The 15,471-nt window shown below is 43.7% G+C and overlaps 1 protein-coding gene across 3 annotated transcripts in view; it reads right to left on the bottom strand.

The window, feature by feature from the left end:
• The window catches only part of DCLK1 (doublecortin like kinase 1), a 324,120-nt gene that overhangs the window by 75,353 nt on the left and 233,296 nt on the right, over positions 1-15,471 (bottom strand). For all 3 annotated transcript variants that reach the window (XM_057707600.1, XM_057707601.1, XM_057707602.1), the window contains exon 6: positions 1,884-1,978. In XM_057707600.1, coding sequence (XP_057563583.1) covers positions 1,884-1,978 — 95 coding nt within the window. The remainder of the gene's footprint in view (positions 1-1,883; positions 1,979-15,471) is intronic.

Here is a 15,471-nt window from a genome sequence, read left to right as displayed (position 1 = left end):
TCAAAAGTTAAACTGTTCTGTGCAAGAGGGCCCTGTCTGTCCTATTTATTTTTCTTTTTTTGAAGTCTTTATTGAATTTATTACAACACTGCTTCTGTTTTATGCTTTGGTTCTTTGACCTCGAGGCATGTGGGATCTTAGCTCCCCAACCAGGGATCGAACTCATATCCCCTGCATTGAAAGGCAAGTCTTAATCAGTGGACCAGCAGCGAAGTCCCCAGTCTATCCTATTTCTAATGGCCGCCTATATAAATGAGGGCCTCACTGGATAACATTTATAAGAAAAGAATCACCCACTACCCCTTCCTCTACTCAACCATAAGTATTTAGGAGATTAAATGAACTTGGCCCATGCTTCTTCTGGTAGTTCACTAATGATTCCTGTACTTTAAAATGCCAAATTAGACTGTGGCTAAGAAGAAACCATAGTGAAGACACTCAGCTGGAACTGGAGTCAAATTATTGGATTTTCTATCTGGAAAGAGCCTTTGGTTTTGTTTTGCTTTGACTGAGGCCTGGAAAGGATAGCAGACTTATCTAAGATAACACAGCCATTTAGTAGAGGAGCTGATGCCAAGCTCCAGGCCTCATCCGATAATCAACACAAGCTGGACCTGATGCCAGGAGGTTCGGTGGAACAGGACAACACAACCTGCTATGTGGCAGGCCAGGCTCCAAAGGGAAATGAGGGCTGACTCAGTCCCCTGGCCCGCACTTTAGAGGGCATGTGGACACAACCTTGGCAGGAGGCTTGCAAAGAGGAGCGTCCCTCTTGGAGGCAGTTTAAATGTATGGAATGTAGAAGTCTCATTTTCGTTTCTTGTTTTTTTTTCCAGATCTTTATTGGAGTATAATTGCTTTACGCTGTTGTGCTAGTTTCCGCTGCACAACAAAGTGAATCAGCTAGAATTTTCACTTTAAAGCACGTAGTTCAAGAACCCAAATTCAAGAATCCAGTCTTTGAGTTCAAAAGCTGCCAAGGAGCCCTAGCTTATTAAAACGCTCAGGGAGCAGCATCCTGAAACCGCCTAACAGCACACATCCCTCCCCACCTTCCTGTGAAATCAGGACAGTGAAAGCTCGCCCCCTCCCCGCCCCGTTGCCGCCACCGTACCATCCCCCTGCTCCCCGTCCCACTCCTTTTATTCTTGCCTTGGTCTTACTGGAAAAGACAAACCACACAGGCTGTGAGGGGATCCGAACAGTAGTTCTTCCATCCCACCCCCTTCCTTAGCATAGAGAAACTAACACTGTTTCCGGTAACTTTTTGACTTTGGTCTCCAAACTCAATCAACTTCCCCATTATTACACACGAAGCTCCAAGATAAATGCAGGTCGTGATGAAAGAGTACATGCTCGGTGTGGGTTTCATTCACAAAAACACAGGTCACACGTACCCATCTCTGCAGCACAGACCTTCAGCGGCTCAGGACCACCATCCTCTGCCCTAAAGCAACTCCCACCAGCACCCACCCGCCTCTCCAACCCAGGCACTTTTTCCTTTCCCTTCTTTAAGGAAGGCTGATGACCAGGGATGATATCTCCAAGGAAACTCATTACAGCTAAGGAAGCTTACAAACCAGTGTCAGTAAAGTCTTTGCGCATTTGAGACAAAAAAAGTGAGGTATTTAAAAGTGAAGCAGCAACTGTCTATTCTTGGAATTAAGATCAAGACAAGTTTACAGGGAAATTTAAAGCCCTGAGTCCCAGCTAAGAGAAACCACAGCCATAATGAGTGGCCCACTGTCGGTCACCTCCTGCCCTCACCTGGTTCTTCCTCAGAGATACACAGTGCTATCAGGAGAGGGCTATTTGCTGGCTCCTGTACCATCTGCACTGAGACACGGACAGGTCTTAAACAAGGAGCTCTCTCATTTCCTTACCCTCTGCTTCCGCAGGCTTCCTGGGCTGGTGGGTGATGGGCTTGGAGACTTGCCCGAGCGCGGAGTAGAGAGCTGACTACCAGGAGTTCCATTAACTAGAAGCACAGAGAATGACAGAGAGAAAAAGTGGCTTATTAAAGAATTCTCATGACAAATGAATCTTCTCAGAGCGATAAATAATTAAAGAGGGACATTTGCTAAAATTCCAGACACCTTTTAAACTATAATCCTGAAAAACAGCTTCAGGGAGAAACCTTCAGAAATTCACTGTTTTGTTAATCTCGTGTTGAATATAGCAGCAGGTTACATAAAAAAAAATAATATACTTTGCACAATTTTTCTGATGAATTTATTAAGGATGCTTTTAACTGTGCCCTCAGAGATTTTAGGCATGCGGTTCTGAGACATTTTCAATGAAATTCATACTTAATTCTTTAATTTAGCTTCCCAGTACAACCCAGTGGGAGTAAATATTAGCACAGCTCACAAGTGATATTCCCAGTGACTAGTGAAACAAACTGCTGTCTTTTTAGAGTTAAGGACTCAATTCTAGAAGTTCCTGCATCCACTTGTGCCCTGTGCATCCCCCAGCCTAACTCGGAAGGACCTGCCTCTAGCAGGACAAAGTCTTTGGCACAGACACCCAGGAACTCCTCACAGTTGGTCTGTACTGCTGTTGGAAACAAAAGCTGCTTTTTCATAGGTTTAAATCACTGGAATCGACCTTACTCTCAAGACTTTTATACATTATCCCTCAACGGAATCAAAGGCACAGAATTCAAGTAAGCCATTCTTTTCTCTGAGTAGCAGCCCCTCTAAGAACTGATAAAACACCAAAACACTTGACTCTATAAAGATGTATCAGGTCAGCACTATTTTCCCTGTAAAAATGTCAACATTTTTACACATTTTACATCCACAGCCAACGAAGTAGGATTAGCAATGAGACACACACGTTCTCCAGGGTGCAAAATAAGCATTTTTCCATGAGGGAGAGTGATCATGCAGTTAACTTACCTTCTATGAGTTCTAACATGGACACAGTCTCAGGGTCTAACCTGACAAAAGCAAGAGGCAGAATCCCTTCTCAGCACTAAGCCCAGCACCGCGGAGGAGGAGGGAAGCGGTTGGATTAGTTAGGGATGGCTAAGGCTGTTCCCAGAGCAGGCTGAATGAGATGCAGGATTCATCAGCAGATGCCTTTTCTGCGTAAGGCTGACGTCTTCCAGGCAGCAGTGGGAGGTGCGGGTTCTGTCTTAGGCTACATCAAAGGTGTCAATTAAGCCTCATGCCAACGCGGAACCACCGCAACCCTCACCCCACGACTAACTCCCGGAAGCAGAGTCCTTTTAGTGCTTTACACTGAATCATAATGAAGTGCCTCTGGGGGTAAGAGACCCAGTGACTCATATGAAAATCAAAACGGCAAGAACTCTTCTAGAGCCTGGTGACTACCCGGTAACAAGGGGTAATAAGTCCACCCTCACAAAATTCAGTGGCAAGGTACATGTTTATTGATTTTTCACACCCAATGTTTGCACCAAACCTTAGGGGCTATGGAAATAGGAAGCTCCTTGTTTTGTCATCTTCTCCAAAGACCTTTAACAAATGTCACAGAACTCATGCTGCACTAATTTATGTTTTGCCTTTGAAGTGTATTTGGTGACTCCATCTAAAACACACACGCGTGCACGCACACTTTTTTTTTTTTTTCCAGTAGATTGAAAGAGGAAGCACTGAGAATGCTTTGATTTGCTTGCATTCTGTGGTCCTGTCTTTGTTGAACCAGCCTGATACCTGGGCCTCCTGGCACTGCACTGCCTGGCCAGTGCCTCTAACAGGAAGGGCTCTGAAATAGGTAAGGACTAAAGGACTGTGGGCAGAGGCAGAATCTACAACTAATAAGGCAGGGGATCCCCAGGAGTTGACTGGAAGACAGGCTTTAAGAATGTAATATTTCCATTGCCCGCTTTCTACATCACTTTACGTCTTTACATCACTCCTACAGGCTACGCACATTGGGGAAAAATGAGCAAATGGGACAGCAAACACAGTACTCACATTTTCACTTTTGGGACTCTAATCTTACCAAGCCAGTGAAACAAAAAGAGAAAGTGTGCTCCCTGGAAAACAGCCTTAGGAATACTCAGCTTAACCAAACAACACAAAACAAAACAACAACAGAAAGCTTGCATTTACTAAGTATTTACTATGTGGGCATCTCAGCTTAATGAAGACATTTTCTATGGACTCAACGCACTTAAACTTTTTATATATATACACATATATGCATATATACATACACATACATACACATAATATTATCTCATTTAACTCTCAGGATAACTCTGTGAGGCAGGCAGTATTATTTCACAGATGAGGAGGCACAAAGATGAGGAGTAACTTGAGCAGCGAATACAGGGTGGAGCCTGAAATCTGTGCACACTTTACCACCACCTTCCCTACTGCTCCAGCCTTCTAACCTGCAGGGAAATCAGACAACTCAACTAGTCGTCAAAACAAAGCATGCTGAGGGCGGAAGCACTGGGTGTTGCTATTGGAATCCTAATAACCTATGGGGTCAAGACTGTGCTACACCCTACAGAGAGGGTGTTGAGTAGGTATTAGTCAGAGTTCTCCAGGGGAAGGAGGGTAGGGCACGATGAGGGAAAGTGTTCCAAGGCAAGAGGACAACCTGTTTCACAGCTGGGCACGGAGAAGGGAGCAAGTGTGGTGCTTTGAAGGGGCCTAAACAAGTTAGCACAGAAGCCAAGTGAAGTTGGAGGGAAGGACCTTGCGAATGAGGACAGAGGAGGCGGCAGGGGTCATATAACGCAGGGTTTTGAAATTCACGTTAAGGAGTTTGGTTTTTATCCAAAGCACAATGAGAAGCTGTTGAATGATTTTAAGCCGGAACCCAGGGGGCCAGATCTGCATTTTAAAAAGCTCTGACGAGCTATTACCCTGTCAAGAATGGATGAGAGGGGAACAATTATGGAAGCAGAGACATCCCTTAGCTGAATGTCCAGGTAGGAGAGACTGGGGCACATTTAAGGGTCCTGTGGTCAGAGAGGTGGTGTGGCTCTATCTAGGGTAGTGCAGTGGAGGTGAAGAGGAATGGAAACATTCCAGAGAGACTGATGAGGTAAAAACTATTGGATGTGGTTAATTGATTGGTGGAAGAGGATTAAGGCTAGAGGAGGAGCCATTTGGAAGGACATAGAGAGTTTGTACATACTGAACTGAAGCATCTTAGGTGACTTCAGTTCTGCATTGTATGTACCTTGGTAAACTTAGCCTGCAAAAGAAAAGAAAAGAAAAGAAAAGAAAAGAAAAGAAAAGAAAAGAAAAGAAAAGAAAAGAAAAGAAAAGAAAGAAGAAAGGAAGAAAGCAAGGAAGGAAGGAAAGAAGGGGAGAGAGAAAGAGAGAGAGAGAGAAAGAAAGAAAGAGAGAGAGAGAGAAAGAAAGAGAGAGAAAGAAAGAAAGAAAAAGAAAGAAAGAAAGAAAGAAAGAAAGAAAGAAAGAAAGAAAGAGAAAGAAAGAAAAAGAAAGAAAGAGAGGAAGGAAGGAAGGAAAGAAAGAAAGAAAGAAAGAGAAAGAAGAAAGAAAGAAAGAAAAGAAGGAAAGAGAAAGGAAAACATTTTAGCATTGTAGGTTGGTGTCATTTTTCCTGTTTGAGATGAGGAAACTGAGATTCAGAGAGGTAACTTGCCCAAAGACGAACAGTTCAAAGGCAGCAAAGCTAGATCTGAGTCTCATTCACGTCTTACTCAAAGAATTGCACACTTTTCCCACAAATGGCCTGTCCTGGCACCTCGGGCCATATCCAGGACTCTTGCACCCTGTCTGCAGAGGTGAGGGTGTGCAGGTTTCTCTCTCACTGGGGCACTCGAACCCGCCTCCTATACTTACAGCCACTAGGCTCGTGGCTTCTATTTGTGTTGCCACCTCTCTGGAGAAACGAAGTTCAAGTACCAAACAAGTCATTTACAACCAAACATTTTTGGAACACAACCCGCTTGTCAGTTGGGAACGACCTGTATTCTTCAGGTCAGAGTTCTGTTCAGACTCTTCCTCTTGGCCCCCTAAACAGCATCAGCAACTTCTTAAAATGGTTCTTGACCTCCAGGAAACACCACACACCTTACGGTTGGATCACTGCTGCAATAATTAATTTTATTTCATAAGTAAGTTTGACACATGTACTGAGTTCAGTTGTTTTTTAATCCTGTAATACCAGAAGTCTCTGAGTGCCAATAAAAAGGGCTTTGTCACTTATTTAATAGAACTTGTTAAAATTCAACTAACGAATGATGTTACTTTACAGAAGAGGGCTTTATTAAACAATTCTTTATTTTGAATGGGAAAAATTCAACTTCATATGGTTGTTTTTAAATGGCCAAGCAGGTCTAACAATTAGTTATTTCCATCAGAAGTCACTGACATCTGAATCACTACCATACTCATCAGATCCACTGCTTTGTATCCAGTTCTGGTTTCCTTTGCTCAGATCCGTCCAGGTACATTTTAAATCCTATTCTTTGCTCTGCTTGTTACCTCCTGAATGAGAAGTGCTAAACTTGAGGCTGGCCTATTCGCATAACCCGTGATGATCAATTACATAACTAGCCACCAAAGAGCTGTGGAAGATATCCGTGAGGCTGGGACTTTCCTGGTGGCACAGTGGTTAAGAATCTGCCTGCCAATGCAGGGGACATGAGTTCGATCCCTGGTCCGAGAAGATTCCACATGCCTCGGAGCAACTAAGCCCGAGAGCCACAACTACTGAGCCCTCATGCTGCAACTACTAAAGCTCTAGTGCTTAGAGCCCAAGCTCATGCAACACAAGAAGCTACCACAATGAGAAGCCCGTGCACCGAAACGAAGAGTAGTCCCCGCTGACCACAACTAGAGAAAACCTGCGCACAGCAATGAAGACCCAATGCAGCCAATAAATAAATAAATAAATAAATAAGTAAACTTATAAAAAAAAAAAAGAGAGAGAAAGAAAGAAAAGAAAAAGAAGTCTGTGAGGCTGATTTCTACCATCTTTAGTCCATGCTCCTCTTAGGGGCACGTAAGCCTATCAGGGACACAACAGTCTGAATGTGTCACAGCACATTACTCCCCATGAAAGATCCGACCTCACCTCTTCCTTCATCATTTCAGATCCATGATCCTACTCTACTCATTGGAGCCGTGAATTCAGGATTCTATAATCAACTGGTCAGCACACAGGGTACACTTACCATGTGCCTGACTGTCTAGTGGGCCCTGTTTTCCAACACTTACAATTGAATATAAAAGTTACTTTAAAAATTCTAGCATTGGGACATACTTGGCTTCCTTGTTAGAATTCATTGCTCCTTTAAATGACTTCAGGCTCACGTGAATGTTAACTTAGCAAACCCTTTGTGAACTTAAAGGGTTTCTTCCCTTCACAGTTTCATCTGTAAAAGGCTCAGCCAGCAAGTGAAAACAACGTGTTTAAATGATTCAAACAGGTCCAGAAGTTAGAACAATCTCCACACAACACTATCTCATTACAAGATGACTAATCTTTAGGATGTGAAAACCTATCTTGCTGTTTCCCTATCTTCTTTTTGCACGTAAGGTGGTTCATTTATTTATGCCGCTGCGCTTGCAGGCATAGGAGGGGGCCCGAATTTGCCTGTCTGTGCGTCCATGTCTGTGTGTTCAGGGGGTGGAGATTCAGGCTTGCTGCCCGGGAGATCTGGCTGCTTGCCCTAGACTTTCCCTCCCTCCCTGATCGTGGAGGAGGCTGTAGATACTAAAATATGTTTTCCCAGCCCTTGTCCATTGCTGCCACATGATCGAGAAGGAAAAAAAGAAAGAAAAAGCAGATGGAGTCAACTGAGGCAAAGAGAAAACAGACAAGTGTCTAATGGGTGGGAGGGACTCGAGAAAAAAGGCTTTTTCCTAATTTTATCTTCACAGGTGCTCAGCTCTTGGGGAAGTGGAGCCCTGATTTTCTCCATTCGTCTGCATTCTCTTAAACAGAGACAGTGGGTCCAATTCAAAGGGACTACTTTATCTACTGAGAACAGTGGCAAGTGGGGGTCAACAGAAATAGTGCAGATGGAGAAAGGAACATGGCTCTGTGAATTAATTTTTTAATAAATTTTTACAAAAAGGCCCTCGAACCTCAGGAAATCTAGGCAACTTGAAAAGATCCTATTGTTCCTCAACTCACTCATCCGGTCAACATTTACCCAGCAGGGACCATGAACTTGAAGGCACTATAGGATGTGTAAAGAACACCTGCCCTCAGAAACCTTAGGACTTGGGAGGGTGACATAGCATGTCACCTGTAGCTGGGAGCCAGATCAACTGTCACAGGACTGGGGAGGTGGAAAAGACCCTCGCAGAGGTCGGCGGGGCCACCCTGGGTGTGTCCACTTTTGACCGGAAGGGACAGAGGAAGAAAGTGATGGGAATAAAGGCATGAGGTGGAAACGCCCAAGGGCTACCTGGTGGAAATTTACGCTGGTTTACAGGCTGGGGCACGAGTCCAGAGGAGACGTGGGAGACGTAGCTGGAAAGGAAGGTTGTGGCCAAATCAAAACAGTTCTCCACCCAAGAGTAAAGAATTCAGACTTTATTTAGCAGCCAGTAAGTAACTGCAACAAGCCTGACATCAGCGAGCAGAGCAGATGTAAGGAGCAGAGGACAAAGGCAGGGAGGAGGCCAGCCAGCAAGCGGTTTCTGCAGCTGTGAGACACAGGAGTCCTAGGACAGCAAAGGAGGAGCCGGGAAGACTGGTGACCAACTAAATGTGGAAGAGGAGGGGAAGCCGAGTCAAAGATGATTTCCGGGTAAAAGCAAAGAGATCGCTAATTCGACAGTAAAACAAACTCATCGGGAGTCCTCTGATTTAAAATTATGAAAATGTGTCAGCTGGGATGCCAGAATACACCGTGGTTAGTACGAGGGAATTAGGCATGTACGGAACCAAGGATCAGGGTGAATGAGGGTGCTGGGACGGATGGGCTCTGGGTGCTTTGCCCCTACCCTACCAGGTGTTGCAGGGCAGCCCGCCCTTGGAGTTAAGCCTGGGAGCCAGCCCCAGGGCAGTCCCGTAACGACCCCCTGGGACAGCATGCCCGCTGAAACGGACCTTCCACTGGTCACCAGCAGTGTCCTCGCTGCCAAACCCTGTGACCCCCCCGTCGGTTCTCATGACCCCCCTTCGGTTCTCATGACCTCCCTTTGGTTCTCGTGCTACTTGCCCTCCTAGCTTTTCTGGCCTCTTCCTCCATCTCAAAACTTTTGCCCCTTTGACTTCCGTTACTGCACTTTCATTGTGTCCTGCCTCTTCTGATGTGCTCTTGTAACTGCAGAAGTTCCCCGTGGTTCCGTTTGCTCCTTACCTTACAAATCTCTGCTTGGGTTGAGGGGAGATGCATTTTACATTTCTGTTATTTAAATCCCTACTATATGCCAGGGTCTCCCAAATACATACTGTCGGCTCAAATCTGACTTACACTCCGTTCCTTACTACTTGCCCACTGATGCTTCCGAAGCATCTCACACTGGGCGTGTCTAAAATGGGACCCATTCCCTACCCTTCCTCCTCAACTGGCGAACCTGCTCCTCATCTCTGATCCCTCTCTCTTCCTCTCGCCTCATATCCAGTTAAATTCCCGGTGTCACTTCCCTTTCAAAGTCTCCCCCATTTCAAACACTGCTGTTTAAATTCTGTCCTAACAATCCTTTCCAGGATGACTATGGTGGCTTCAGGGAGCCTTCCTGGCCCTCGGCCCTTCATGTGTAGCCATCCTCCCTACCACTGTACCACTCTTTCTAAAATTCAGACAAAAATCAAACCATGGCCTTACTAAAAATCCCCCTTCGCCCCCTAATACCTATAACAGAGTCACGCCTTCATGGCCCTGTGTGATCCCAGCACAACCAACTGGGCTACCACCACCGTCCCCCTTTCCTGGAATTCTGTCATTCAGTTTTACTGGACCAGCAACTCTCCTTAAACATGCCATATACTTCCATGCCTTTGTGCCTTAACTCTTGTTGTTTTCTCAGGTGGTGATGCCCTGCTGGTGCTTCTTATCCCGGGAAGATCCTTCACGTCCCAATTTGTAAGTCTTTTTCTCTGACCCTATTCATGAGATTTAGCTCCTTCTTTCTCTGGGCTGTCATGGCACTTACTACACTATCAGAGTAAGTGTTACATATATTTGTCTCCCAACTTGAAGACAAGAACTGCAGGTTTAATCATCTTTGTATCCTTACAACCTAAGACATGCCTGAAACACAGTAGCTGCTCAGGAAATATTTACTTAATTAACGTGGAGCATTAACAGTGAGGAGTTGATAAAAGCAGTTGACATAGGGTGCTGCCCCCACAAAGAGAGTGGGTCAAGATAATGGTTCAAAAGTAACTTTGGAAACATTCACCTGCTAAGGGTGAGCGCTGGGGGAGTTGATGGGTGCAGGGAAAGAGAATGGAAGGAGGATTCAGCTTTACATGCAGCAAAAAATTCTAAAAACACACGGGATGAATCATCAGCCGTCTTGATTTTCTTCGTGCATTTTGCTTTCAACAATTCCCTTGGAATGCCAGAGCAGAAAAGATCCTCTATAGAATGTATATGGCTGAAATCTCTACACTTTAGGAAAAAGCCAGCTAAAAATTAATAGCTAGCAATCTGCCTTTGAAGGTGTTTGACAAAAATTTTTAAAATTGACAAATTGGACCAGTAAGCTGATTAAAATTCTCTTTGCTTCCCCAGCTTTGATTCTTATCTGCATATGTTGCATAAAATATTTTTAAATTACTGTAAAAAAGTGAAATTTGACAATCATAAACAAAAAGACTTCAGGATTTCCAGAGACACATACAAGTAAGTTTTAAGCCTGGGAAATACAGAATGATGCTTCAGTCATGGTAGAAGGTCACTAACTAAGCCATCCAGATTTCCCTCTTTCAGATGTTCACTCTTGCATCTCTCCCATCACTGGTCCATGCTGGGTTCTCAGTGCACATTGAATGAATGAATGGCTGTTGCCATGAGTGTTTCTACCTTAGGCTATAAGCTTTTGGAGGGCAAGAAAGTGCGTCAGCTCATGCTTGAATTGATGAGTGTAAGGCACCCACTGGGGACTCAGTTACATTTGTCATGGCTTGTATAGAGAGACATTCTACACAGGAGTCACTCTACAAGAAAAAGACTGGCCGTCCACCTAAATGGGAATAAAAGTAAAACAAACAAGCAAACCCATGATCTTCTAAGGTATCCAAGATGAGGTCAACGTGTTGAAATCTCTAAGTTTTTAAGGAGGATTGCAGCAATGAAAATTCAAGATAGGCAAACGCAGTTTTCTTCTACTTTTAATATTAAGAAAACAATATAAAGCAAAACTGAACCTTATCCATTCGTACTGAAATTGAGTGCACAGAATGCTCTTATTTGGGGAGATACTTTGTTATAAATTCCCTATGTAGATAAAGGAAGTTGTTGAAAAGAAGTTCACTTTTAAATTACACATTTTATGAGATGTCTGTGTTCCAAAGACAGACATGTGAATAAAGGTTCAACCCATATTAAACTTTATGATGCTCTTACGTATTTTTGTTTCTTTAAGACCCAACTAAAACCTATTTCCCCATTTCTTAGTGATACCTCATTCAATGTCTCAGCACACAATTGTCCGGGGGCTCCTTATTCTTCGTGTCATTAAGACTTCTGGTTTCTTTTTTTCTAGCTCCAACTTGCCTTCTTTGGACCCTTTCTGTTACAGAGACTAATAATAATTCAACAGCTATGTGAATCATGTTACCTATAAATTATTTGGGGGCTTGACCTATGTGCTTCTTCAAGTGGAGGGGCGGTTTCTTTCATCTCTGCATTATTAGCACCTAGTCAAGTGCCTGACACTAGGAGGCTTGAACTTGATATTTCTGAATGCGTAAATAAACACCTTACATTAATAAATCACCTCTAACTTCTTCTAGTCCCAAGAACAGGAATGAGTAAGGAACAAAGAGAAGATTTACCGAGGGTTCTCATTCTTGTTCTAACACTGACTTACAAAGGAAGGTTTCTGTCTACCGCTGACATACATCATGAAGTTGCAGTGAATCATTTCACCCCCCGGAATGCCAGTGCCTGGGACTAACGCTTAGGCTTCTGTTGCAAAGGATTATGATGTTGTAAATGTCCATCTTAAACTAGGGACTGTATTAGTTATTTCCTGAAGATCAAAATTTTAATAAGCAGAGGTGAAGAAACAGGTATCAAGAATGACCAGCCTGCTGTTCCCAGAGCACTGGAAGCCCCAGGTGCCAGCGCTGAGCTGCCACTATTAACTCTGTGACTCTGGGCCAGGCAGTTCCCCCAGCCCTGCCCCTGCTTCCTCCTTTAAAACTTAGAGTATATTATTATAGAACAAAGAATAATGTTTCGTCTTGCTTGTTGCTGGGAGGTTGTTGGATCAAAACAGATCAAAGAGATAAACGTAATACGTAAACTCTGATGTTTCATTTAAATGTAAGCCAACAGCGTGATCAGCAACAGCACGGGAACCTACAAATCTCAGCTCTATACGATGCTCCAGTCTCTGTGCCAGGCAGGAAGGTGAATGCTGAAAGTAGAAAATTTAAAACTGAAGGAGAAATCATTTCAAATTTTAGGTTCATGTGTAAGGAGGGAAAACAAAGACTCAATGCTAAAAAGTCAGGTTCATGGTGGAATGGGGCTGGAGGCAACATCAATGTCTCAGGAGTATGCAAGGAAAATTATTCACATTCCAGTCCTACGATTTATGGAAAACACTGAACAGGCTATTTTAAGAAAATTCAGATGCAGTCAATATAAAGATTATTCACTGCTCCTTTCCACGTTTTCAAGAGACAAACTTGAATAGAGACAGGAGTCTTAGGCTAGTTCACCGGAGGGGCCCAAGGGAGGTGATCCCCTCACATCTGGCAGCTGTACTTGCCCCGAAAAGATACATAAAATTGCACTTCCTAAACCCTGGGCTTAGGTCTTGGGGAAAGGGAGTGATCTTGGGGTCCCTGGTGTAATCCACTTCATTTGTGACCGGGTACTGCTGCTCTATAAACCCTCTCCAAATTAGAATCATCCAGAGGAAGGTGGGAAGATTTGGTAGCGAGTCAGAATCAAGAGCCAGTCACTGCATATTATAAGCTCTTATATAACCAGGAAATGATTGTAGGGCATGTCTTCTAAATCAAAATGCAGAAAGCCGAACCCTTCATATGCATAAAAAGCTTATATTAAACAAGACGTGATCAGTGCTTTTTAATTAATTTTGACCTAGAAGTTAAAGGATACCTGGAATGAAGTGTTAATTTTCCAAGAACATCTTGATTTCAGAATGGACTGGATTCTGCTTTCTGTATGGAAATGATAACCCCTGGCATGGCGTACCTATCACACACCCCAAGTGATTGCTGGTCCATCAACCGGGTTTTAACTAAGGTGGAAGAAGGATTCAGAGAAACAACAGAAAATAGAAACGCTTGTTCGAAGCAATCTATCGATTTTGAGGTAACGTATCCCATCCATTTTAAAACTTCTAAAGGGGATGGTTCCAAACACTGGCAGTGACAAATACAAGTACATTTAATACATTTGCCCACCTCCTTTTTTGAGTTTCCAAAATTACTTCTGGTAAAGGGTATATTCATCTTTATTTATAAGATTATAATTAAATATGTTTATAAGATTTATATACTCAAGAGATGCTGAATAGTGGCTGTGTGACCAATTAATTCCAAAGGGAAACAATTTCCTGTATTCATAATTACCTTTTTAAGATGAGATTTATGATCCTTTTTTCCTTAACTGAAATTGTAGATTCCTTCTTGAAATAGGCTCTTCGCTATTTACAAGGTTATTTATTTCTGAGTTGCAAAAGTTCTCCCTTTTTTTGTTCTGTATTACCATGTTTTCCTCCTGTAGGCCCCCATTCAGTCTTGGCTGCCATGATTAGACAGACAGAAGCATGAGGACACTTTTTTGCATGTCATGGAAACCTTAGCAGCTGACAGTAACTTCTCCTGGTCCCGAGCCTGTCCTTTGACAAGTGCACAAGGATCTGACCTATATACTATCTTCCTTGACTTACAGGGAGACAAAAAGCAAAAAGAAAAGAAAAGAAAAGAAATTCCTGCCTAAACCTAAGAGCATCTAACTGCCTACAGCTCTTAAAAACAACCCCAAGGGCAAGGACAAAAAGTTAATGACAACAGTGCATATTGATTCTCTTGAAATATCTGTGATATAAGAGACATAAGATTTTGACTAATCACCCATGATTAGGTGCTTCCCCTCCACTACACCTGATATTTTAAAATTCATGGTTTACACTAAGAAGAAGGAGAGTGGAAAGGTTAAGCAGAATTTTTCAATATCAAAGTGCATTTGGATTGGGGACTACTGTTGTTTCTTAATATTGATCTTTTTTTAGTCATATGGTTAATGTTTCAGCTAATGTGAGGGCTCTTTCTCCTTCAGAGCCTTCCACGATTTACTACATCGCCAACATTTCAGGGACGACAGGCTGGCTAGGCCCATGGCCTTTTTCTCCCTTCCTGATCCATGGGACTTCATCCCACAGCCCAGGTCTGGTCCCAAAAGATGAGGAATGTTCGTTGGTCAAGGCTGAACTTCCTTCAAAGGGCTCCGTTTTAACCTGCCAGTTGATTAATGAGCAAGTTACAGCCTCCCAGGGGAGCCTCACGGGAAGCGATTCCAGCACCACCCACGTCTGCGTGTAGGTGGTGTCTCTCTGGAAGCGAGAGACGTTCCCCAGCATCAGCTTCCAGAGAAGAGGTGATCTTCAGACATAAATTCTCTCTTCTCTCAGGGACTGGTTCTCTGAAAGCAGGCTATGACAAGGAGGTAGAAAAGGTAGCTGGCATCGGGCACTCTCCTTTGCTCATTGCTACACTTCAGGGTATCTTGAAGTCTGCTCTGGGTTGCCAGGGTTAAAGATGGACATTGCCTCTTGCAGGCAAGCAGGGAGGCAGCACAGAGGTCACCTCTGTCATGCCAATAGATGAAGAGCAGCCGTATCTTCCACGGACTATTCAGGTCAAATGACTTCCCATATTTATTCCCTCTTTTTTCTTTAAATCCATAATCTAGTAGTTCTTAAACTTAGCTGAACATCAGAAAAACCTGGAAGGCTTGTGAGAATCCAGATTGCTGGGCCCCACCTCAGGTAATGGTGATACTGCTGGTCCCGGCACCACACTTTGGGAACCACTTCCTTACCCGTCTGTGTCCCTAAATCTGGGGCACAGATTATCTGATCAGAACTGCCTGGAATACTGGTTAAAACAGGCTTTTGTTTTTAGAATCTAGAGAGTTTGGGGTCAGAATGACAAACTTTACCAAGTTCCCAAATGACTCTCATGGGCGCTAAACTCTGAGCCTCAACCCCTTACCCTTTAGCAAGGTCTCACGTTAGTGTTCCCTCCACTCTAGGTGAGCTATGTCCTAGGAAGGGAGGAGCTCTCAGCCCCCAAAACTCAGTGAGGCCCACAAGCTGCATCGCAAGTGCCAGCTGCGTTCTGAGA

The sequence above is a fragment of the Hippopotamus amphibius genome, chromosome 14 (genome assembly GCF_030028045.1).
Source record: "Hippopotamus amphibius kiboko isolate mHipAmp2 chromosome 14, mHipAmp2.hap2, whole genome shotgun sequence".
In the NCBI taxonomy this organism is placed as follows: domain Eukaryota; kingdom Metazoa; phylum Chordata; class Mammalia; order Artiodactyla; family Hippopotamidae; genus Hippopotamus; species Hippopotamus amphibius.
The sequence above is the reverse complement of the archived record's forward strand: the minus strand, read 5'-3'. Positions and strand labels throughout refer to the sequence as shown.